This window comes from Chelonia mydas, chromosome 10 (assembly GCF_015237465.2).
Source record: "Chelonia mydas isolate rCheMyd1 chromosome 10, rCheMyd1.pri.v2, whole genome shotgun sequence".
Lineage (NCBI taxonomy): Eukaryota > Metazoa > Chordata > Testudines > Cheloniidae > Chelonia > Chelonia mydas.
Genome location: NC_051250.2, coordinates 65,515,742 through 65,542,219, shown reverse-complemented (window position 1 = coordinate 65,542,219; position 26,478 = coordinate 65,515,742). Strand labels below are relative to the sequence as shown.

The 26,478-nt window shown below is 43.6% G+C and overlaps 1 protein-coding gene across 1 annotated transcript; it reads left to right on the top strand.

Moving 5' to 3' along the window:
* Positions 1-413: 413 nt before the first annotated feature.
* FSD2 (fibronectin type III and SPRY domain containing 2) lies at positions 414-25,274 on the top strand. The gene is made up of 12 exons (XM_007066871.3): positions 414-1,190; positions 1,280-1,375; positions 2,210-2,443; positions 3,987-4,009; positions 5,179-5,300; positions 8,199-8,354; positions 9,183-9,317; positions 10,520-10,673; positions 11,216-11,349; positions 13,769-13,901; positions 21,254-21,430; positions 24,778-25,274. The coding sequence occupies exons 1-12, from the start codon at positions 414-416 to the stop codon at positions 25,028-25,030; spliced, it is 2,394 nt and encodes a 797-aa protein (XP_007066933.2). The 3' UTR covers positions 25,031-25,274.
* The last annotated feature ends 1,204 nt before the right edge of the window (positions 25,275-26,478 follow it).

Sequence of the window (26,478 nt, the reverse complement as noted above, 5' to 3'; positions counted from 1 at the left end):
TTCGTATTGTGTCACTCCTGCATGTCACCTTGACTAGGCTGTTCTTCCCCCTGTTCTGCTGGAAACTCTGGTTGCCACTAGCCACTTCTGCAGAACATCTTTCTCCATTTTATCTTTCTGTCCCCATGCAAACAAGAGGCATTAGGTGTGTTTTGGATCAGCCATGGCAGATCCATTGAGAAAAGTGGAGCCCTGCTGGGAAATCCATCTACTAACTCTGGTATTTTCCAGGCAGGGCCTAGGTCCAGATCAACAGCAGTCCTAAACACAACCTCTTCTGTCTGTGCATTTTAAAGCAAACACCTGACTAATTCTTTTCTTTTTATTCTGAAGGACTAAAACACATTTCATCTGGTCATCTGGAAGGCCTTATTGGGGATACAGTACTACTGTCATTCAGCCCTGCCATTGCAATGGAGAATGAAATTGTTTTCAGTAGTGATACAGCAGCTTTAGATCCAGGCACTGATCCATCAGCGTCCATGATGTTTCCAGAATCTAATGAAAATGAGCCTGAAGGCTTAACGTTTTATCACATGGATCTCTATGAATCAAAGGGAAGATTAGAAATCTTTCCTGAAGAGCCAGCTGGAAGTGGAGATGGGGCTCTGGGCGAAACCAGCCAAGAGTCAACAGGGCCAGGGGAAGATTTTCGCAGTTCTGACCAAAGTGCATATGACTTGGAAAAGGAAGTTGATGAACTAACAAAACTATATGGACTTGATGAGGATAAAGAAATAGAGCAGGAGCTTCTTGGTGGGAATATAGCTACGGCTGGGATTTTAGAGAGCAAAGAGACACCAGCTCACAAGGAAGGCGTAGCAGCAGGATCATATGACTCCATATATAATGCACCAAAGAGCAGTTCACCAGTAAATGGCTCTCAGCATAAAAAACATATGGAAAGCACAGAGGAACAGAAATGTCTTGGCCACGATTCTGAAGATGAATCTCAAGACCTACACAATGGGAGAGCGTATGATGAGTTGCATAATCATGAACATTCCGAAGAAGAGCTTAGGAGGGATGGCTGGCAAGATGAGAAAAGTATTCAGCCAAACAGTGAAGAGGAAGCTGCTGATATTTATTGTGCTACCTGCAAGATTCCAATTAGAGCCTTTGACAAATTGTTTGGTGATCATAAGGACCATGAGGTGACCCAGCTTGCCAATGCAGTGGAAAGTGCAAAGGTAAGAATTATCCAAGTGATCTCTTCCATTATTCTGCATATCTGTTAAATAGTATTCAAGCCTATTAATAACGATGCTCGGTTTGGTAGGAGGAGATTCAGAAAAACATGTGTAAATTAGAAGAACAGGTTACTGAAATGGAAAACTTTGCCAGTCACTTGGAGGAAATTTTCATCACTGTAGAGGTAAGCAATTTGCTCTTTGGTTAACTCCACAATGTGGGACCAACTGAGTACACAGCTGCTTTGACAAGACTGCAGTGTTCACTTTTATACAGGAGGAGTAATTACAGCAATAGAGGCCATGGTTACCGAGCACAAAATGTAACATGATACAATGCACTGCAGTATCCTGGCTTATTCCAGCACATCCCAGGGTGCCTGGCCCCGACAGTGGAAAATCTGAGTGAAGGGAGGTTGCAGTAGCACAAGGTAGCTGAGGGTGGCTACAGCCAGGCAGCGCTGCCTAAACAGTAAAAAGCTGCTGGCAAGGAAGCCCAGATTTCCACTTAAATCTTCCCTCCCACTGGACCCCCCACTTCAGGAGGGTAAGGATACAAGCATTAGCTGCTCAGCTCCCCTAGAGTGAATGCATGAATCCCCAATGGGGTGCTACAGTTCCCCCCAGTGCAAATATATAGGTGGAAACACCTACTTATTATAACTGGAATGTGCACCTATTTGTGTTTCTAGTTTTTATTTTAGAGGCTAGTTTTATTATATTTTTTGTATTATTTTTATTATACTTTCCTATGTTTGTATTATATCTGGAATGAATGTCTAACATCCCCAGTGCATTGTCGGGGGTGAGGGAGTTTAATAAATAGCGGTTATAAAATATGGTCATTATTTATAATCTAATGATAATATTACAGTCTAGTAACTATTTACCTGTAACAAAATTGTCTCCATTGTAACAATCACTTTGATTTGACACCAGCAAGATTTTCCTTCTTACTGACCTCAGTGGGCTTTGGCTCGGGCTTTAGATGAATAAAATAAAACCCAAATGACTTCCAGGAGAATTTTGGGCGCCAAGAGCAGAACTTCGAGATGCATTACAATGAAGTGATGCAAACACTAACTCAGAGATATGAAGAAAAGGTAGAAGGCCTTGGGGAAGAGAAGAAACAGAAACTAGAAGCCTTGTATGGGCAACTGGTCAGTTGTGGAGAAAATCTTGACATCTGTAAGGAGCTGATGGAAACAATTCAGGAGCTGTACAAGGACAAGGAGAAAGCTGATTTTATAAAGGTAAAGTAATTAAACTGGCATGACCCCTTAAGGATGGTCTGTTTCCTCACAATTCTGCCTAGTCAAGAGTAGAAGGCTCCAGCACTAAGATCATGAGTGATTGAATTTCCATAGAACATTCAAAGCTGGTCATGCACTCTACTTGCCAGTTTTATGATGATGTGAGTGCTCCAGGTGCTTTGCACATGGTACTAACTTAATCATGATAAATTCAACATTACTAACATGCATCAGCAGAGGTTTGTCACTGGTAAACTCAATGATTCATGAGTATCATTCTGACTTGGGGAAAATACTGTTTGTTCTCCAGGTCTAACCACTTAGGAAACTTTTGAAGTGCTTAGCAGTGTTCATTGCCCCAAGCAGTCTTAGCTTTCTAGCTCTAGTTTGGGCTCACAGAGGCAGATTAATGCTTCAGTAGGATGTTGTTTCCCCTCACTCTGTTTTGCTCATTTTGCCAGGAAGTTCAAATATGCAGTTAAATAGGAGGCCCCAACTGCACACACTAGGGACTCCTGCGAAATGATTTATGAAACCTGCTGTTGAAGCAACTTAGAGAAATATTTTTCTTTGACAGGTGCTCCTCCTCTAACCATATATCACTTGAAGTCCAACCTCATGGATCTCTTCTATTTTGATCATTTTGATCTGGCTTATTGAGCGCTTTTCATGATCTGACATTCCCCTTTTCTGCTGCTTCATTGAGAACAGCCTGAAGCAGTTTTGCGTTGGCCCTAGTAACCATTTTTTCAGTCTCTTCTGAGGTCAGCATGCTCCCCTTATGTAGCGTGGAGGGGAGGAAATCGATGTTGATCACAAGCTCGTGCAGCCAGCAGGTTCAGGCATGCTGCTCAGATTGACATGAGCAGCACATGCTGTGACCTGGAACCTCCCTGGGCTGCATCTCTATATTATAGATAAGAGTGGCCACAGCCTGCCTCACTGAATTCAAATCAGGGTGGCCCTCAGACTCCTGGAAAATCACCAGCCTGCCCTCAGTTAGGCAAAGTTTGGGCAGCTTTGTCTTATATTAATGGGTGGTGCTCAGTCTCCATCAAATAAGTGTCCATCACAGGGAGTGGGGAGCATTGTTATTTCTATGGGAAAAGGAGACAGATCGTTCAACAAATGTATCTTCCCTTCATATCTGCAAAGAACGTCCAGATCTCTCCACAGATTTTCCCTTTCGCCTCCAAGATGCTGCTTGTTCCTGCTTGAGACAATCTGTGGGCATGATAGCAAGTCTTGATTTAGTAGAAGCTGGGTGTGTGGGGACGGAGGTTGGTTGGTGCTGATTTACATCCCATGCAATCCTACTGCAAACTAGCTCAGGATCTGGTCAGCTGAAAATAAGAGTAAGCCTGAACTTCATTCTTGGGATCAGAAGTGTTATGAGAAAACAAGCTCTATAGTTCTATGTGGCAGCATTTAGAACAAAATCAGTCAGACGAATCTGGTGTTGTATAGTCTGCATTTGGGTTAATAAGCTAAATTGGTCCTGCATCCGTGGAAGACTTTCTCTTTTTCTCTCTCTTTTTTATAGGCTGCAGTACCCGTGGTGGACAGGTAATATCAGTAGTATTTTGTTTTGCTTTTCACTCCTTCTCATCCAAAATAATCTTCTGAAAATGCTAATGTTGGGCATCCTGTATTCTTAAGTATTTACTGATTTTGTGACAACGCTCTATCTTTGAATGTTTCTGAATGTTACTAATGCACTGAATGTTACTGAAGCTCGGAGTTAGAGGTCTGCAAATCTTTCATCATTCTAGTTTAAACTGCTGCTGGAAAAGTCTCCAAAACAAGTTTAACAGCTTGAAACTGATTCTGAACTAATTTAATAAAGCACATCTATAAGAGACATAGCGTAACTAAATCAGTGTCACTTTGCTTTAGTGATAGAAAACTGATTGCAGTGACTGAAAAACAGGATTGCTCAAGTCTTACAGAAATGCTCTGGATACAAAATCTGCCTAAACTGGGCTCTCTACATACACAGATTAGTAACAAGCTTATTTATACATTAATAAGGAGGTTTAGTAAATGCAGCCAGGGTGCTCAAAACTGATAGCATGAAATATAGTAATGGTCAGAAAAGAGCCCTGGGATATGCCAAATCAATTGCAAAATGTATGTTTTAATTCATTTCAGTCCATCATAAAAACAAGTAGAAGAAAAAAGGGTCGCTTTCTTCTTTTTAACAATTGTATAGCACCTAGTCCAATGAGGCCCTGACCTGGCTACTGGAATATGAATAATAAGCAAGAATGCAGTTTTTGGAGGCAACAGCTCGCTTCCTTCAGAATTAGAGCTTTAGTGGAAAATGTTCTCTATCACCTACTTACTGGGACCACCCTATCTAGCATGCCAGCCAAACCAATGCAAGACCAAGAATGACAAGGGGATGGATTGTAAGAACTAGCTGCAGGATTTGGCCCAATTTGGATATAACGAAATGTGAGCACTAATCTTATGCAGGTTCGAGAATACATTTCTGAATACATGGTGTGAGCAAGTGACAAATGGAAGCCAAGGTATGTCTTGTGCAACCATCTAGACATTATTTAAGAAAGGACTTTGCTCTCTTTTAAGTGTGTCAGATAAGGCAGCTTCTTTATTGAATGGTAAAATAAAGAGCTCTCTCTTCTTGTTAACACTGATGTTGTAGCCTGAAGGATCTCTCAGAGAGGATGGTACTATCATCTTATAGGAATTAGACTCTTTTACACTTACAGGCTGAGAGAATTTTTAAAAAAAGATATGGATTTAGAGCTTTCAACACTGCCAGACTTTGAAGACACAGTCATAGATTTCTCTGATGTTCAGCAATTAATGGATTCCATTAATACCATCGCAGGTATGCATTCTATTTGATCCTTATTTCAATCCTATTTAAAACTCATTATCAATGTCATGTTGAATGGAAGCCTATTATTTACTCCTGGGGGAATTCTGCATCACTACGCATGGGCAGAATTCATGGCCCCCGCAGATTTCTTTGCTTGCCCGCAGAAGAATGGCTTCTGATGGGGAAGCAAAGGGAAGCCGCAAGAGCAGTCATGCGCCCATTCCCTGGCAGTGCAGACAGGTTGGTTTGGGCACCTAGAGCAGACACATAAATCACTACCTCGGTGCGGGGGGTAGGGCTGGGCAGTCGTGTGGGAGAGAGAGACACACACACTCTGTCCCTCTTACAGCATGCTCGGTGTGGAGGGGCAGGGCTTTGGGGTGTTTCTGACGAGGTATGTATGGGGCAGGCTCTGTTCTCTCAGGCAGAGGAGAATGTAGTAGCCTGTCTGCTTCGTGAATTGTTCCCATTGGTCTTAGTGAATTCCCTCAGGAGTATAAAACAGGTGTAAAAATTTCAAGGCTCCTTTACATTGTCAGACTGGTGTAAAGGAGCTTTATTGTAAAGGACAGTATAGCCTTATGCTGCTTTAGTGATTAGAACTGGTCTAAATTTTTGCACTGAAAAAAATGTGCTCCATGAACTGTTTTCTATTGACCTTTTTGGAGATGGTCAGTTGCCAGTATAAATTGTGAGTTTGATCCCCAGCCCTCACTTGCTCTTCAGTTGCCTATGATGTAACAGTGAGCATATGACTGTATATATTGGTTGACTAATAATTAGAACAGGGGTCTCAAATATGCGGCTCGCGGGGTTATTTTCTGCAGCCCGACAGCTCCCCGTTGCCCCTCCGCCCCCCCCCAGCATTTACCTAGAGCAGCTCTGGCCCAGTGCGCACCAGGGGCAGGGCAGGCTCCCCGCCCTGCCACTGCGCCGCTCTGGGAAGCGGCCAGGACCTGCGGAGGGGACACAAGGGTCTTTGTGTTGCCCTGGCCGCACCTCCAGATACCTCCCCCAAAGCTCCCATTGGCCGTGGTTCCCCGTTCCCAGCCAATGGGAGCTGCGGGGGGCGGTGCCTGGAGGCGCGGCCAGGGCAACACATAGACCCCTGTGCCCCCGCCCTCCGCAAGGTTCCAGCCACTTCCCGGAGTGGCGTGGGAGCAGGGTGGGCAGGCAGGGAGCCTGCCCTGCCCCAGTGTGCACCGGGCTGGACCCGCCCCCTGAACCCCTCCTGCAGCCGAACCCCCTGCCACACCCCTCCTGCACCCCGACCCCCTGCCGCACCCCACATGCCTCCTGCACCCGACCCCCTGCCCTGAGCCCCCTGCTACACCCCACACCCCTCCTGCACCCCAACCCCCTGCCCTGAGCCCCCTGCTGCACCCTGCCCCCCTCCTGCATCCCCTGAGAAGTGGGTTCAGAGTTTTCTCAGCCTTTCCTTGAAGTAGCAGTGGTGCTGACTCTGTAACAAACCTGTCTTTCCTTCTAGCTCATTGCACTAAATGGAGATTAATAAAAAAACAAAAAGCAAAAGTTTAAAACGGTCTGAACCACTTCTCTCAATTAATCAGATATCAGTTGCCTGCTCTCCTGATGTTACCCTGTAGTTCTCCAGTCATCCCTGGAGTTCACAAAGGAAAACAGGGTCCATAAGGTTTGACTTTCTAATGATTAAAAAAAAATCCCCTTTGAAAATAAGATCTTTCAGGCCTTCTTTATATACCATAAAGAGTCAGAAAAGGCATGGCCCTTTTTTTTTCTTTTTGCTGGTCACTTTTAAAAAGTTTTATTGAAATGTTTGTCATGTAACCTGTTTGCCCTTGAGCCTTATGCAAGCCAAGTGTTTGACATGTTCCCTCACATTTGTGCATTCAACATTACCTCCAGAGGCTCCTAAATACCGGAACTAAAAGCTTTATCTGTGCAGATCACTACAGACTTATCTGCTGCAGCATCCTTCATCCTGTTAGCTCTGCATCCTGTGTGGTATGAGACAGCTTCCAGTTTTCCCTCCCTTTTTCACTAAGAGTAAAATTCACCTATATGCACAGGCCCAGCGGCTCTCAGGCTAGTGCCTGAGACAACCAAGTTTAGGGAGCTGCCGTAGGCTGAGGTTTACGTTTTTGTTGATTTAAAGCAAATCCCAGGAAGTGGGCGAGTTTGGACCAAACACTAGGGGCCTGGTTCTCATTCCCACTAGTTTTACACACCGATTTTAATGGTGTTGTGCATGATGCACACCAATGTTAGCCCTGGTCTACATTGGGGGGGGAAATCGATCTAAGTAACGCAACTTCAGCTACGTGAATAATGTACTTAGACTGACGTACCGTGGTGTCTTCACCGCGGTGAGTCGACTGCTACCGCTCCCCCATCGACTCTGCCTGCGCCTCTCGTGGCAGTGGAGTACAGGAGTCGACGGGGGAGCGCTCGGGGGTCGATTTATCACGTCTAGACTAGACGCAATAAATCAATCCCCGCTGGATCGATTGCTGCCCGCCGATCTGGCGGGTAGTGTAGACATACCCTCTGTGAGGGTAGAATCAGGCCCAGTGTATGTAGACTCTAATCAGAGTCAGGGCTCTGTGTTAACATGGGGCTGGCTTATGCTGTGCAGGTGAGTGTGTGTGTGTGTAAACTGTAGCGCGCTCTAAGTGTTGCACTCTAACAGTTCCGTGTAGACCCTGCTGATGTGCTCTGAAATGTTCCCTCATCAATATAGTACTGTTTGAAATGGGACTATGTCAATGCACACTAGGTACCTTTTTGGTTTTTCTCTGTTAGTAACATACCATGCTTCCACGGACGGAAAGTACCCTCATGCCATTTAATGTTAAAGAGGGAAAGATCCTGTTCCTCTCATCACCGTTGTGTGTTCATAAACTGAAATATCTGTCTTCATTTCAGCTCCTTCTGCTCCGGTGATAAATCCCCAAGCTCTCAACTCAGCGACTGGCACCTCTGTGAGAGTATGCTGGGGCCTATTCTCAGATGACACTGTCGAATTCTACCAGCTATATTATAAACAAGTCAGTGACGACACACCTAGTGAGGAGCAAGCTGGTAAGATGGGACACATGTAGATTCCAGTTCAGAAAGCAACTGGCTTCTGAAACTATTTTCTACACCAGTCTCAAAAATGGTTTAAGTCAATACAGCTCTATCTGCTGCTGCTAGTGCTCCGGGGATGGGTAGCTGATCTAACTTGAGGTATTTTAGAGCACAGATCACCAGATTATCTATGTGTCAACTTAAAAACCCACAATCATTTTGCAGTTTAGCTCAATACCAACAATAAGCTGCAACTCTCCCCTCCTGCCCAGCCACGCCAGTTACAAAACTGCTTTAGCTAATACAGTTTGTAAGACCACTTGTTAAAAACTGTTCCAGAGCACTGTCAATTTTCCAGCATAGATGGAGGCCTGAGAGTGTTGAATAGGCCGTTTAGAAAGGAAAGACAAACCCATGTAAACTTTACAAGATCCAAATAACGAAAACAACATTCTTTGAATGGCCTCTGCACATTTCCACTGTTAGGATAAATTGACAGTGCATAGGACTGTGCACAGTCCACTCTGAAGAAGCTCCAGTGACCAGTGAGTGACCTTCATCTTTAGCCATTAATATTTGTTTTGTTTGGGTAGTATTAATACTACAGAAGATGATACTTCATTGCATTAATGTACCCATATATGATAGATGGATGAGGGCACCAACAACTGTACCATGACTGAGTTAGCAACGTGATCTCAGAGCTAGTCGAACGGACAAGACCGAAGGATGGTGTGACACTCAGCTCAGAGGCACAATAAAAAGCAATGTTTTCCAGCAGTCGGGGCGGTGGTTCAGAAGGATTATTATTGCATGAATACCTGGTGTTTTTCATTTCAGAGCTTATGCTAAAAGTGAAAGAAACATACTGCACAGTAACTAACCTGGTGCCAAATACACAATATGAATTTTGGGTCAGTGCTTTAAATACTGCCGGCGTCAGCCCAGTGAGTGAAAGAGCAGTTTACGTGACAGGTAAATGTACTTCATGACTATAATATGAGTAAGTGACTTTAGTATTGAAGTTAATGACAACTCTCTGGACTTTATAATAATAATAATACTTTATTCAAAAGGATGCTGCTGGCTTGGTGCCTTTAGTGCGGTGTAACTTTATTGGCTTCAGTGCCGTTACTCCTGATTTACACTAGAATAATAGAGAATGAGCATGAGGCCCATTATCCTCATTTTAGAGACGGAAAACTGAAGCTCAGAGGTTAAATGACTTATTCAAATACACAAAACAAGGTATTGGCTAAGCTGAGAATGGAACCCAGCTCTGCTGATTCCTACATCTAAGTAATGGACAATGCTACTCTCTCTTTACAGGTTTGTAAAATGTTTGCCATTTTGTCCGTCAAGTCGCACTTTGTAATTGCAGGGCAGTAAGGTAGATTTTGATTAGTGATTAGACAGAGCCACAACGTTCAGATCCAGATCTGAGCATCCCTAAATATTGGTATGTTCAGGTCCAGGGTTTTGGTTCAGCCCATAGTAGAGTGAGGCAGCCAGTCATAATAGCTGGATTTGGCTCCTAACTCCACCAAAATTCAGGAGTGCTCAGGTTTAATTTAAACATTTTTTAAAAAGTAAACGTGAGTGCAAGGAGCACTTTTGAATAGGCAACGCTGTCAGACTAGAGGCAATTTAAGTAGAGTCTGTGTAATGCCTCATAAAATCTGAAATGCATCAGAATCAAGCACAGTCCCTGGTTTGCTGTTCTGTTTCCTAACACATTGGCGTCTAACTCCCCAAGAGCAATTTAGAGCGAGAAGTCCTCTCTCCAGAAGATTTTCTAGGACCTTAGGATAGCTGGCTGATGCTCTGTTGTTTTAAATTAATAATCCATGCAGTGAAGATAAAGGACAATGGCAAGGATAAACCAACATGAAAAAGAACAGGAGTGCTGGACCAGTGAGCATTCACATTTCTTTCTGATCATTTGTTTCGTGGTTGCTATCATAACTTTAACAGGTCAAAGAACGCTTCTGACTAGCACCAGCATTTATCTACCTGAGAGTTTTCTGTACATTGGGGAGGTCATAAATGAGTTTCTTTTATCATTTAATATCAATTCTGTGGAAATTAAACAACAACCTAAGAGTGTTATTTACAAAGCATGTTTATAGAAAATCCCATAACAAAATGGCTTAGAATCTATTTTATCTACATTTTAGCTCCTTCACCTCCTATCATTAAAAGAAAAGAGAGCCGAAGCTGTGAAAATGCAGCACTGGTGTGCTGGGAATCTGGAAACATGAATCCTGTTGACTCCTACACAGTTGAATTGTCCAAACTAACAAATGGAGAGAATGGAGATATCATTACAGAGTGAGTCAGCCATCTATCACACAGTCTGGGGATATGAAACAATCCCTTGTCATATGGCATGCAGTATATTTCAAAGCACTTTTAGGTTGAAAAGATGAGACAATATACCCTGAAATATACGAGTGGATGATGCACAGCACAAGCGTTGGAGAATCATGCGCGTGTTCCCTGACTCGATAAATTCTACACCTATTAGTATTTTGGTGTGAACACATACAGAAAGCAAACTTAAAATTTGCTTTCCATAGAAGAGAGGAGTCACTTTCTGTGACGTTGGTAAACTTGATTGCACAAATGTCTATGCAAAGTGAATTTACAAGGGATTAGAATGTGGGTGAAGTGCAGTAATTTTAAAATCTGAATAAACAGGCATTTTCCCCTCCTATATTCACTTTGGTAGCAGCTACGCTGGAAAGAGTAAAATAAATGGTTCTAGGTTTAAAGAGAAGCTAACCATTTAATTGTATTGTTTGGAAAATAGCTTCAAAAGAATTTACCTTTATTTTGCATCTTATAATTTTCCATTTATTTATTTTCTACAGATCTATTGTTGGAATTCCTAATTGTGAAGCTCTAATTCAACTGGAGCCAGGACAAAGTTATATTATCTCTGTAAGAGCTGTAAACATGGGTGGTCCCAGTGAGAGAAGTGAGCCTGGCTCTATCCACACCACAGGTGCTGTGATAAATCTCTAATTAGCTTTAAGAGCCTGATCCAAAGCCCACTGAAATCAATGGAAAGATTGCCACTGATTTCAACAGGCTATGGATCAGACCCTAAATCTCTTGCGTCTAGTTACACTTCTGGTAATTCTTGTGAACTGAATTTCTTGTAATAGTAAACATAACATTTTAACTCTACATTTCAAAAAGATGTTTGTGGATTATATTTGTTGCTTTAAAATTACAGATGTTTCAAAATGCTGCTGAGAGACTAGATCAACCCAGTGACCATGGGTATTGCCCAACTATCCATGAACCTACACCATGTCAAATGTTGACATGCAGACAAACCAGGAGGGCTAGTTGGTAATTTTACTTCACGCCTAGAGTTACTGCCTCATAAAAATGGCACTTCTGGGAATTACGGAAGAATCAGTCAATCAGCACTTTTCATAATAGTTACGCAAATCCCTCCTGCACAGAATTTCTATTATTGGCCATGAGGATGATTATGTGGTCTGGTTCCCTTTACTCCACAATCGTAATCATGTTATTTTCAAGTGTGTGGCATTTCAACCTCTATAAATCAATCTAGGCTTGACGTCTGTTTGCGCTGCGTGTTTGCTTTCAGTAACACATACCAATAATTGCCATGCTGTTGCTTGTATTGTATATGCATTGAAGTAACTGCATTTTGATTATGCTGATTTCTCTTGGGATTAGTGCCAAGAGATTTATCTTCACAAAGTCTACATTATGCAAACTCCTGATATTACTGGAAACTGGAAACACAAAATTGGAATGCTAGCAATGTCATTAGCAGTGAAAATGGATTCCCAAGGTTATCATCAGAAAATGCTTTTGCTAGGGATGAAACAAACACTTTCATTATTACCCCTGCAACACATGTTGCTCTTCTCCAGCATGCCCTGGACACAAAGCATCCCTGCTGCACCAGTGCCAGGATTAGGGGCTGGCTCATGGGAGACAGGGACAAAGGTTGTTTTATGCTACTTATGCGCTTCCCCTTTGCTGGGCTGGCCAAAAGCTGCTTTGGCCCCTGATCAGGTTAGAGCGGCCTGAGGACTGCTCTAATTTACATCCAGTTGCCTATAAACTAGACATTGTCCTGGAGTCTCCAGGAATTAAAGATTAATCTTTAATTAAAGATTATGTCAAGTGATAAAAATTCCAGGAAAATGTCCAACCAAAATTGGCAACTCTACTATAAACTTTAGGTGCCATGATGGTAGTTAGGAGTAACTGGAGCTCAGCAGCCTTCACCATCCCTCCATACTCCCTAAAATATCCTGGCATACCCCTTGCCCTGAGTGTTCCTGCAGCCAGCTAAGCCTTCTCCGCAATTGCCAGTGAACCTCCTTCCCTCTCCCTCCCCCCGAGGTAGGAGGAGTTCCCCGGGAAGCACCTACCATTGCTGGATAGCCACTTCACACCAGTGGAACCAATGTACAGTAGCTGCACTGCAAAAATGAACTGGGCCCCATGTTTCTCTCTTTCTCTGCTGGTTATAACAGCATTAACATAAATACAAAAAAGCATCCTTTTGCTTCTGCTGGATGGGCAGCTTCAGATTTGCTCAGTTTTGTTAGTGTGTCATCTGTGCAGTGGCAGTGACCCAGCAGGTCTTACCTACTACCTACAGTAAGATTCTAATGCAAAAAGTTCTTGACCCTACTGTGAATTTCTGAGCCCTGTTTGGGCCTCTGTGTGCTGTTTGTGGATCTCCCCAGCAGGAGATTCTCCTTGCATAGGGGAATTCCTAGGTGGTCCAGTGCACCGTCTAGCTCCAGATTCCCAGAAATAGGACAGCAAATGCATTGTGCTCTGGTGATCCCCTGCTGGCACACTGACCCATTGGGGCCATACTCAGTGAGGACTAGTTTGGAGCAATCCTACATTAGGAGCCGAAAAGACCCCTGGATTGGGGAGTTTCAAATGGCTCCACTGCAGTTTCTGCAACCAGCACTTACAGGTAGCAGTTGAGGATTGAGGCCATACTGAGGTGAATAATTTAAACCTCTTTCCCAAGTCAATATTTTTAAAAAATACCTTTTGGATTATGATGGAGATGAGCCAAAACTGGAACTGCAAAACCCACTCCACTGTATTTCTGAGAGAGTGTAACATCTTAATACTCGGTTCTCAACCCAACTCTTGGCTTTTGGTCCTAGGCCAGATGAGGCCTGTTTTCGATATCAGGGTGGCTGTGGACAGAGGTGTGTTGATAAGCTTTTGGCCCGTAATGGAGGAAACTCACAAGATCAGCCTCTGACCCATTTCCAGTTCCCTAATTAACCCTAACCTGGATCCAGACACTGCTCTCTAGCCTGGTGCTAGTTTATGTATATGTTACTTAATGCAATTTCTAGGTGTTGAGACAAATAAATTACAACCATTCTGCTCTCTTGTAGGCACTTACTTTTATCTTAATGAGGACACTGCCCATCCTTTGCTGTCTGTTCTAGAAGATGGATTAACAATTGCTTGCAGTGAGATAGAAAACCTGGAATGTGATTTGCCCTTCCGTGATAACGGTTTTACAAGGTACATGTAGGAATTTAGCACTCACAGCAGATGTACTTTTTTCATAACTGGTTGTTTCTGTTTACTTGCAATCATTTTAAATTCTCTTCAAAGGGCTTACTGACTTGATATCCCTTTTTATGTTCAAATTAGGCACAGATTAACCTCTACCATGCCAAATGAAAGCCTCAGGGCTGCATGTTGCTCTTTTAGTGCTGTGTATATAATGTATAGTGGTCTCATTTTTCAAAAGTGCCAATAGATGCCTCCATTTTTGGGTTCCAAATGCAAGGCACCTTAGAGGGGCCAGATTTTTCAGTGCTGAGCACCTGCTCTTTGAAAATTAGGTCCCTTTATGGCATTTCAAATTGGGCCACCAAAATCACTAGTCACTTTGGAACGCGGTAAATAAGAGCCAGTGGTGAGTGAAACTTATCACACAACTGTTTTTCAAGCATAAAATGCAGATTCAGCAACACTGAAGCATCTAGTAAATTAATGTGGATTGCACAGAATTGTCACAGTAAATACAAATGAAACCATTTAGTTTAGATATTTTCAAAACAAAACACTGATTTTTTTCAGTTAGAAACAACTTTGAGTTTAAAATCTCCTTTAGTTATATTTAAAAAACAATAACAACGGTTACAAATGGTCAAAATTTTAAAAAATCTTTAACAAGATTTTGTCAAAACAAAATATTTCATTCAACCCGAAAGGCAATTTCTTCTGATTTTTTGATTTGCTGAACATTTCAAAAAATGTCATTATTGATTCAACATGAAATAAATGTTTGTTTTGATTTTATGGACTTGCCTGTGAACCACAAAATCTTTTATTTGCTCAGCGCTAATAACAAGCCCTCTGTTAGGGTCAGATCAACACTTGCATTGTAATCCCTTTGATTTCACCTACTTTGAAAAAATTCTCTGGAGGCTGAAACGACCCACGCTCATGCCGTGTCTACACTACAGCTTATGCTGGCATAATTTATGTCACTCAGGGCGTGAATAAACCACCCCCATGATGACATAAATTACACCAACATAAGCACTCGTGTGCACAGCACTAAGTCGGCAGGAGTACGCTCTCCCGTCAGCATTGGTACAGCTGTGCTACTGCAGCATTGTATGTGTAGACATGCCCTCAGTCTCAGCACAAAGGGGATTGCTTTAAACTCACTTCAGTGTTAGCTCTCCAGCACGCCCAGAATAGGGGAGACAGGTAGCGTAAAGCCACCTTTGCCTCTACACCATGCATGGGCTGAGCATAGCTTGGGAACTGAGACTCTGACCCTCAGACATTCCCAGAAAGCCCTGATTTTTGGACTTAGTCCCTTTTCAGAGCAGAACTCCTTTAAACGGCTTCCAGGCTCTGTTTCTCTGCCCCAGCCATTCAGAGGGACGTTGTTATTGAACTTCACATTTTTTTGCTTGCTGTTCATTTTGTAGCATCATTAGAATTTCCTCTGTGATTGCTTCAGCTTGTGTTATATAAATTATATCGTCCTTCTCATTGCATGACACTTGCGCACCGAGATTGATCTCTTGCCTTTGAAACTCATTTGCCTTTTAATCCTGCACAGAGCCCAAAGCCCAAAGATGAATGTCACAGAAACTGCTCAAAACCATACGCTCTTAATCCGGCAGCAGTGGGATTTGAAAATTAGCATAATTACTAGATTTTTTTTGAATACAGTGATCCAACATTTGGACACTTCATAGGCTTCAAGAGGTAGTGGGAGTTCCCTTCCTCCCTCCCCTATTACTAAACACTGCCAAAGTTGCCATGGCAATGCCACCTCTCACGTAATGGAACACAGGGATGTGTCTATGAGTCCTCATTCTTGCTTTTCATGGATAGTGATATTTGGGGCTGTTTTTATATGTTGCTATTGAAAGGAAAACACCTAACCTGCTTCTTACTAATGATTAACTATGGCTAAAATTTTCAAAAATGCCCAATTGACATAGGAGCCTAAATCTCATTTTCAACAGTGACTTAGGTACTAAGGCCCAGATCCTCACAGATATTCAGATGCATTAGGACCAGATTTTTAAAGGTATTAAGTTGCCTAAAGATACAGAGGTGCCCCTAGTAGAATTTTCAAAAGTGCAGAGGTGTCTAACTCCCACTGATTTCAACATCTTTAGGTGCCTAAATATATTTTAAAATCTGGTCCTTAGGAACCTAAGATTCATTGAAAATTTGTGCAATTTAGTAGTCTAAGGGCAAGATTTACAAAGGTATCTAGGCACCTACAGATGAAGATAGGTGCCCAGAGGGACTGACAAATGTGCTTAAGCAGATTAGGAATTTTCAGCTGGAGTTAGGGTTCAGAGTGGTAGCCGTGTTAGTCTGTATCAGCAAAAAACAAAGAGGAGTCCTTGTGGCACCTTAGAGACTAACAAATGTATTTGGGCATAAGCTTTCATGGGCTAAAACCCACTTCATCAGATGTATGGAGTGGAAAATACAGTAGCATGTATATATACACAGTACATGAAAAGATGGGAGTTGCCTTACCAAGTACAGGGTCAGTGCTAATGAGACAATTCAATTAATAGAAGAATACCACGGGAGGAAAAATCATTTTGTAGTGGTAATGAGGGTGGCCCATTTCAAACAGTTGACAAGAAGGTGTGAGTAGCAGTAGAGGGATGAGTCATTACAAAAATTAATTTCCCCATACTGTCCCACAAGGACTCCTCGTTTTTTTTTTCAATAGGAGTTAGGTGCCTGTCTCCCTTGGTTTCAGTCGAGTTGACCACCTAAATACATTTGAAGATCTGGGCCTAAGTACTTCTGAAAATGGGATTCAGGCTCCAATTGTTCCCCTCTTGCTTAAACTACAGCCCAAAATATCTATTTTTATTAATAATTCTGAGATTCGTTTTTAAAAACTGGAATCTAGAGGCATTCATTTAAATGACATTAGTCTTAGCATTTCAACTCGGCCCAATCAGGAGTCCGGAGTGCTAGGCCAAATCTGAAAGATGTGTCACTGGCCACTCTCAGAGGCAGGATATTAGACTATATGGATCACTGATCTGGTCCAGTATGGGAATTCCCATGTGCCTGTGCATATGTGAGGGCCCCCCCATCCTAGCACCCTCCTCCCATGTGCAGAACAGCAGTTAGCCCAGAGAATTTGGACCTCAGTGTTTTGATTTCGAGCCAAAAATTAGGCCTTTTTATATTTAAAAGAACCAACCCACCATTGCCCATGTGAAGCATGCATTTGGTACAGCCATACAGAGTCCATTTCCAGGAACTGTCAGGTAAATATCACAGAAGCAGTTTGGACACTGCATTAGTGCTGGGGGTGGAAGCACAAAACTTAGCCCTTTTATGGAAAATATCAGGTCTTTTTGCCAATAGATGAGTGTGTAACTAGATGGCACAATGGTAAAGGAACTAGGAGCTAGAAAAAAGAACAGGAGTACTTGTGGCACCTTAGCAACTAACAAATTTATTAGAGCATAAGCTTTTGTGGGCTACAGCCCACTTCACTGGATGCATAGAATGGAACATATAGTAAGAAGATTGTATATATATATATATATATATGTATATATATATACACACACACACACACACACACACACACACACACACACATACAGAGAACATGAAAAGGTGGAAGTAGCCATACCAACTGAAAGAGGCTAATTAAGATGAGCTATTATCAGGAGAAAAAAAAACTTTTGTAGTGATAATCAAGATGGCCCATTTAGACAGGAAGGTGTGAGGATACTTAACATGGGGAAATAGATTCAATATGTGTAATGACCCAGCCACTCCCAGTCTCTATTCAAACCCAAGTTAACGGTATCTAGTTTGCATATTAATTCAAGCTCAGCAGTTTCTCGTTGAAGTCTGTTTTTGAAGCTTTTCTGTTGCAAAATTGCCATCTTTAAGTCTGTTACTGAGTGACCAGAGAGGTTGAAGTGTTCTCCAACGGTTTTTGAATGTTATGATTCCTGATGTCAGATTTGTGTCCATTTATTCTTTTGCGTAGAGACTGTCCGGTTTGGCCAATGTACATGGCAGAGGGGCATTGCTGGCTCATAATGGCATATATCACATTGGTAGAGCCCCTGATGGCGTGGCTAATGTGATTAGGCCCTATGATGGTGTCACTTGAATAAATATGTGGACAGAGTTGGCATTGGGCTTTGTTGCAAGGATAGGTTCCTGGGTTAGTGTTTTTGTTGTATTGAGTTTTGTTGAGTATTTGCTTCAGGTTGGGGGGCTGTCTGTAAGCGAGGACTGGTCTGTCTCTCAAGATCTGTGAGAGTGAGGGATCATTTTTCAGGATAGGTTGTAGATCTTTGATGATTCGCTGGAGAGGTTTTAGTTGGGGGCTGAAGGTGACAGCTAGTGGCGTTCTGTTATTTTCTTTGTTGGGCCTGTCCTGTACTAGGTGACTTCTGGCTACTCTTCTGGCTCTGTCAATCTGTTTCTTCACTTCAGCAGGTGGGTATTGTAGTTGTAAGAATGCTTGATAGAGATCTTGTAAGTGTTTGTCTCTGTCTGACGGATTGGAGCATTTGTGGTTGTATCTTAGAGCTTGGCTGTAGACAATGGACCGTGTTGTGTCCTGGATGGAAGCTGGAGGCATGTAGGTAAATATAGCGGTCAGTAGGTTTTTGGTATAGGGTGGTATTTATGTGACCATCGCTTATTAGCACAGTAGTGTCCTGGAAATGGACTGCTTGTGTGGATTGGTCTAGGCTGAGGTTGATGGTGGGATGGAAATTGTTGAAATCATGGTGGAATTCCTCAAGGGCTTCTTTTCCATGGGTCCAGATGATGAAGATGTCATCAACATAGCACAAGTAGAGTAGAGGTGTTAGGGGACGAGAGCTAAGGAAGCATTGTTCTAAGTCAGCCATAAAAATGTTGGCATACTGTGGGACCATATGGGTACCCGTAGCAGTGCCGCTGACTTGAAGGTATATATTGTCTCCAAATGTGAAATAGTTGTGGGGGAGGACAAAGTCACAAAGGTGAGCCACCAGGTTTGCCGTGACTTTATCGGGGATACTGTTCCTGATAGCCTGTAGTCCAATTTTGTGTGGAATGTTGGTGTAGAGGGCTTCTATGTATCCGATGAAGTGGGCTGTAGCCCACGAAAGCTTATGCTCAAATAAATTTGTTAGTCTCTAAGGTGCCACAAGTACCCCTGTTCTTTTTGCGGATACAGACTAACACGGCTGCTACTCTGAAACCTGTCATTATGCTAGGAGCTAGAAGATTCTCTCCATTAAAGTCAATCTGATGATTCTGAATGGGAGTTCAGACATCATCCAAGGGGCTCTTTTATGCTGCACATAAATAGCTGGCACTCGCACATTAATAATTCTGAACTCTGAGACTGAGTTTTTGAAGCTGCTGTGAACTCTCTAAACCCTTTATTATGCTAGGATACTGCAAATGGCGCCTGTGCCAAAATCACTAATACAAATGCTGTAAGGAAATTATGCAGCAAACTTTTTTCTGAAAGTTTATGTAATCTGAAACCAAATAACGCATGTCCTAACCCTCTAAATCAGAGACGGGCTTGCCATGCTGGCTTCTCAACCTGAATTACCATGGTAATATGTTGTTCCCAGGTGCTTGCACATCTTTTTTGGCATGTCCTCCCCTTCTCCCCTCCCCCACCCCCAAACTCATACAAAATGCAGGAGCAAGAATACTTATCTGAAGTCAAATTTCAACAGTCTTTCTCTGGTCTTCAGGCATTTACTTGAGCTTCTAATGAACTAGAGAATTGCTTTAAGTGGTTGCTGCTTAGGTGTTGCATGGCCTAGGAATCTCTCTCACGGCTTATGCCCCTCTTCATTCATTAAGCTCCCAGCATGCTGGGATTTTAATCATGCCTAGAAGCAGCTGAGTTCTGTACTTTTGCCAGCTAAGCCCTTTACCTTTGTAATTTACTTCCATAAAATAAAAACCCAGCCTCCAAATCCGCAATTAAAACTTATTTGTGTGATTTATCACTAGCTCTGCTCTGTGACATTGACATGAAGTGGGCTACAGCATTGATCTTTCCAGGGGAAGACTGAATACAGTTGGCTAGCCCTTCAGGACTCACTGCCCTTGATTAAGTGTAGTTGAGAAGTTTAAGTAAAATACACATTGCTAAAGGCACTAAACAAATTAACGGGGCCTCGGTCTAGAGGCCCCATGGGCCAATGAGATATAAAGACAAGTTTAAGCAGGAACAAATTCATAGGCAGTTTTGACACCCATTCTGCTCTGCATACAAATATGGGGTTAGAGTCTGTGACTCTGACTCTCACTGAGTTTTATCCTATTCATTAAATAGCCCCATTACTTCTAGAGTGAGTGTGTGTGTGTGAGTGAGAGAGAGAACTGGAAGGTAACAGTAAAGCCCTGGCTGCATGGGAAGAAATACACATTTGTAGCTAAGGGTTAGCTTGGCCATGTCCCCTTTTCCCTGCTACACTGACAGCAAGGAGTGTATTGGAAGGGCCCCAATCTTGCTTCCAGACTACAAGCAGATCATGACTGCTCTGGGCCAGGTAAGCAGATGTCGGACTTGATTCTGCTGGCAGTGTGGCACAACGTGGCTGTGCCATACCAGAGGATTAGACCCTGGGTTTCTGTGGATTTTACCTTTACTACAATAACCAGCCTGTGGAATTTTTAGCTAAAAAACACACTGATGGAACTGTGGCTCTTATAAAGCCCGATCCTGCACCACTACAGTCAAAGGGAGCTTTGGTATTGACTTCAATGAGTGCAAGATCAAGACCCCACGAAAGCACATTTGTCTGGCTCGATGCTGCTTGCTGTATGCGCTCCAGGAAATGAATGCACAGTGAACAGAAACTGAAGCTTATTGCTAAAACAGTCTCTCACCCAAGCCTGATTTATCTGGCCTTTTAGCTATGGCATGTTAAACTCCATCATGTTCACTCTGGTAAAACAACGGTGTGTGCAACCTGTATCTTGGGTCTCTGGTTCTAGCAAATTACTATTTGGCCTACAACCAAAAAATATATGCTGCTGTTCTCTCTCTTCCTGTAAGATCTCGGCATACACTTTTATTGTATGCTATAAAACGCATAGACATACATCTAATGAAATGTTAAAGGTTTAATAGGATGAGTAAATACTTCCTTTGTATTCTCTGCGCCAGATCCTCAGCCGGTGTAAACTGGAATAGTTCCACTGACTTCAGGAGAGCTGTATCAGTTTATGCTCGCTGAGGAGCTAACCCACTCTGTTGACAAGTCAGCTGGATCCACTTTTATTTGTAAATGTTTAATATTTGTGCGGAAGAGTTAAGCATTTTAAATGGTATGCATATAAAACCACATGCTCTGATTTTCCTTCCCCAGATGTATCGCTATCCTGGGAAGCATGATACCATTCCAAGGGAAACATTACTGGGAGGTGAAAGTTGATGAAAATATGGAATACAGGGTTGGAGTGGCTTTTGAAAATACTCACAGACACGGATACCTGGGGGCAAACAGCTCCTCCTGGTGCATGAGGCATATTGTTACACCAGCAAGGTAAACACTCTAGGCTGCATCATTCCAGATCCTTCAGGAGCCACAGCAAAGAAAGTTGTATGTGGCATCCAGTGATGGGCAGATTAAAAGAAGCCTAAGCCAGCCCTTGAACAGTGTGGTTGTGAATTTCCATCTTTGGCTCTGTGAACCAGTAATGGAAAGATATTTTGGAAACATTATACAAAGGTCTTTTAAGCTGCTTAATGGTTCTAGTCATCAGCAGCCACCTCTCCACGAAGTGGGCCATCCCACATTTAAATCCAAACAAAACCTGTGTTGTAAAAGTTTGTCACAGACCCCCTTTTAGGTTATTCAAACCCCAACTGGAAACAGCCCAGGTGACAGATCCATTTAAACTGTAAATGATGCAGGTATTTGGCTAAACCCAGAAGTACAAAATTTATTTGATTCCTTTCCCCCGCCTCCCCTCCCGAGGCACTTAATGGACATAACTAGATGCAAGGTGTCTCTCCTGCTCCTCAGCTAAGCCTGCAGATCGGGACTCAGAGAGAACCCAGAGTGCTCCTGAGCACAAGGACCATCGCCTGGGTAGCACTTCCAGTGGTATAACATGGCCCCAAGGAGGCTGTGACAGCTGTAGTCTAGTGTCTCCTTTGGGCCACTCACCAAACTGCTGTAAGGTGATCCAGCCGCTAGCTCCCCATGTATTCAAAGCCTCTGGAGTCTCAGCAGAGCCCAGGCACTGTCCATTTCTTGAGGTCCCTAGGCATGCTCTCAGGGTGGAGATCCTCTATCTAGCATGTCCTCATGAGAGTTGCAACCATGGAATCCACCCCAGACACATCCTCACCCCATAGAGTAAACACAGAGTCTCCCAGAATCCACCTGAAGGTGTGAGCTTTCTGGTTTACCTCTTCTTCAAGGCAGCACATGACAGGCATAGCATATAATAAACAGACACTTTGCACAGGAATCTACGCACTTATGTTCCTTAATAGCATGAGAAACAGGCAGATCTATACAAAAATAATAAAATTTACGCACATTTCCCTGCCTCATTTTACTCACCAGTCCAGAGCATTCTTTGGGCTGGGGCCATCCAGGGTCCTTCTGTTGCAGTGCATGGCTTGGACTCCAAAACAATGAGCTTTCTGCCCCCAGCTTGCCTATTCCGACTGGCCAGTCTGTCCCCTTCCCCTCTCCTGCCCAAAACTTCCTCTGTGTCTCTCTCCGAGTCTTCCCCCAGCAAGTCCTTCTATCATCTCCTGCTTCGTGACCTCTCTCTCTCTCTCTGTGCTGCTTGGGGAATTTCAACTCTCTCTACTCCCCCACTCGCTTCAGACAAGGGGATGAAGCATCTGCCAGCTCCAGGCAACCTCCTTAGCAAATCCAGGGCCCCACGTTGCTTCATCCTGACTGGACAGTAGCTGTGTTCTAATGACCCATCGTTGCCTCAGGTCTGATGGACACGTGACACAACCCTGCCAGCCAGTGGTGGATACACAGCAACATTCATGATACAGCAGTTTTCACAACAACTTTGCCATAGCAACCAGAATTCATAAGTCATAAACAGGTTTCATAAATCATCCCCAAGACCCTTGCTTCCCGATGCGCAGGTGGGAGATGTAGCACACTGCATTGGTCTGCAACAAGCGTAAAGAGCACTCCCTGAGGCATTCCCCCTGCGTGCCTCGCCCAGGGCACCCCTGCTGAGGGAGTCCCCATGCTCACCACCATTCAATGGAACAAGAAGCTTGATTTGGACCCCAGCTAGGCGAGCGCCTCTCACACAGAAAGGGCTGCTGCTCGCTCTTAGGCCAGAACTACCAAATGTATTACCTCTTCTGCCCCTGCAAGGAGGCTAGTTTGATTTCCCTGCTAAATGTGGCTAAGACGTGCAGTTAGTGACTCTGGAGGAATCTCATGAATAAAGACTTTAGGGGGTGGGAAGATAAACTGACATGGGCAAGGCTCTTTCTGAGTCACTTCCAGGCCCTTCTTCTGGGAACACTTAGGGAAAGCAGGCTGCCTTCGAGAACAGGCTGGGAGGAGCGGGTGGTGAGAGAAGAAGCTGTCCCTTCTGAAATGCTGCATCACTTCACTGCTGCTACTGAAAAACAGTTCCCATTTCACTCCAAAGTGCTCCCACAGGAACAAAGGCTGCGTGTTCTCAATCTCGACAGTTAAAAGGCCTGTGTTTCTGGGTGCAGCGCTCTGCACTGGGGGTCTGGTATACAAGTGTCTGAGCAACTGTTAAAGGAAGTCTCCTTTATTTGAATGTGACTTAATGGAGGAGAAAAGGTCTGACTTCATTACAAACACCTGACTCAGTAAGCACTGAAATCAGAACACCGTTTGCTTGTGATTTTTAGTTGTATCTCAGGAGTCATGACTTAAAGAGATCATCATCTAGTAAATGAATATGCATAGCTAGAACTGAGTGGGTTTTCTCAGCAGCACCATTCTGGTTAAATTAGGAGTTCTTCTGGGACAAGTGGCCAGAGATGCAATTTAGAAAATACAGCTTTACAACCAGAGCTAGTTACTTTGGATGCCATCAACTCCTCCACTAAATTAGACAATCTTTGCTCAATGGGCGAAATTCCTCCATCTGCTAACAGGAGCGAGCAGTATCAGTACCCCCAAAGGAGCAGGGAACATAGTTCAGCATCATCTACGTCCCCGGAGCACCTTCTACAGGACTTGGGATCTGGGGATAATAGGGCTGGATCTAGAGGGGGTGGAGTAGCACAACAGTGGTTCTTTAGACCATGCTCCTTGCCAGAGCCTGCAGCTATCCAACTGCAGAGCTGAGCAGGGGATAAAGCTGCTCTAAGCAAGATTAACTTCCAGTGGATTCTACTGTGCAGCTGGAAGGAAAGGTAGCTGGTACAGCATAACTCCTGTATGGAGGGGGTGGCTTCTGAAGTTGTACAGATGCCTATTGCACCTCAGGTCAGCCGCTCATTTGAGGCCAGACCCCTGCACATTTAGTAGGGATAGGGGAAAAACATCAGAGGTCATAGCCCCCACCTTGATTTTTCCCAGATGGGGAGAATCTGGGCCTGTGTAAAGATTGTAAGATTGCAGCGGATAACTATATAGGTCTGCAATTTTAAAGAGACTGTTCATGCTGTGGGTTGGGTGAGACAGTCTGTACATTGTGGGTAGAGCAGGGCTGTACATACACTGTGTGCAAGGAGGGACGGTCCATACATTGTGGGGTGTGGCCGCCCACAGCTATCCTGTGGGCAGAATGGGATGGTGGTGCAGGGCTGTCTGTACATTATGGGTGAGGCAGGGCTGACACTGTGGGAAGCAGCTTCCCTCTACAAGGGGCAGGGTGCAGACAATTGTTCATTTCTTCCTATTTTAATTTGCAGGCACAAGTATGAATTTTTGCACAGTGGGACAACGCCAGACATTAGGATTACAATTCCCCCCAAGAGGATTGGCATCCTGCTGGACTACGACAACTGGAAACTGTCTTTTTTTAATCTGGATATTGCACAGCACCTTTATACATTCAACAGTCAATTCCAGCATTACGTGCACCCCTGTTTTGCTTTAGAAAAGCCTGGGTTCCTAAGGATACGTAATGGCATTGCGATGCCCACATCTATTACTCTTTTATGATCTATGGCTTGAGTGGCAGCTGCTGAGCATGGCACATCTGTGCGTAACAAACTGACAAAAGCCTTATATCACAATCACTTTCACCCTTTTATGTACATACTGTTTATGCTTCAGCGAATAATTAAAGGCCCAATACTGCATGCAAAACTCCTATGGAAGGCACCATCAGCTGAAGGCTTGCAGAATCAAGCCTGCAGACTGCGATATCTGTCCTATGTCATTCAGAGGCTTCATAAGCTCAGAAAGTTTCTCACCCACTGGAGGTGGACAGGCTTCTGCTAGCACACTAAAAATAGCAGTGTGGACACTGTGGCTTGGGCTGGAGCTCCTGCTCTCAGGTCTAGGTAGCAGGAATATTTCTAACTGAGCTGGGAGCTCAGTCCCACCTGTAGTGGAGACATACCCTTATAAGCTTGTGATTGTTCACAGAAAGAGAGGAAATAGCTCCAGGGATTGAGATCCTGGGAAATGGAAGTCTCTTCCTTTTAAAGGCACTGGTTTGAATCCAGCCCAAGCTAATAGTGACAAGCAGTTGGTCAATGGGAAGTTAGTCAGTAGGGTCAGCCCTGTTCTTAGTGGAGAGAAATTCAGATCACAAGAGCCATCACACTTAGCTCCATTGTCAGCAATCTCTAAACAGGCATGGAGATTTACCTTCCTTGACCTTTCTAGAGGTGATCGCATGAGCTGAGCTTTGACCCCCTACTCGTATAGATATACCCATGCTAACTCACTAAAACATAGCAGGATAGCTGGAGGAGCGCGGGCGGTGACTCAGGCTTGACACCCAAGTACACACCCACCCAGACACCCTAGGTATGTCATGAGGTGGCTAGCCTGAGGCACCATCCGTGTTACCCCCGCTACATCTATGCATGCACACCTACCAGCTAAAATGCAGAGGTACCCAGAGCGAGGATGGCAGTCTGCATTGCTTTTATGCACAAGGAACTCCAGTATCTTTTGACGATCGTTTCTTACACAAAAGCAAGTGATTTCTATTCTCGTTTATGTTTAACAAAGAGCTAGGAAAGAGCTGTACAAAGATGACCAGAAAAGCAAAGGGGTTAATCACCACACAGTTGTCAGATGAAGCCAAACATGCTCATAATTTACACAAATACCATAAAGCTAATCTTAAAGTCAAGTATTTTGCAGCTGCATGAAGTCTATGAAACAAGATAATCAAATATGTCTCACTCTCAAGTGAATCGGCAGCTTTTGCCTCTAAGTGAGGCCTTGTGAAATAATCAACCATGCATTATACGCTCAGTCATTAAACATTTTACAAAATGCCCATGCTTCTCATTCAGTTTTTCAGCAAAACTGCAGACTAGCACTTCATGGCACTATGCTGCCTGCAAATAAAAGCCGCAAGCATCATTTTTAGCATGCGCTACCTAGCCACACTCATCCTTAGATGCCAACTGTACTGCCACTCACAAATC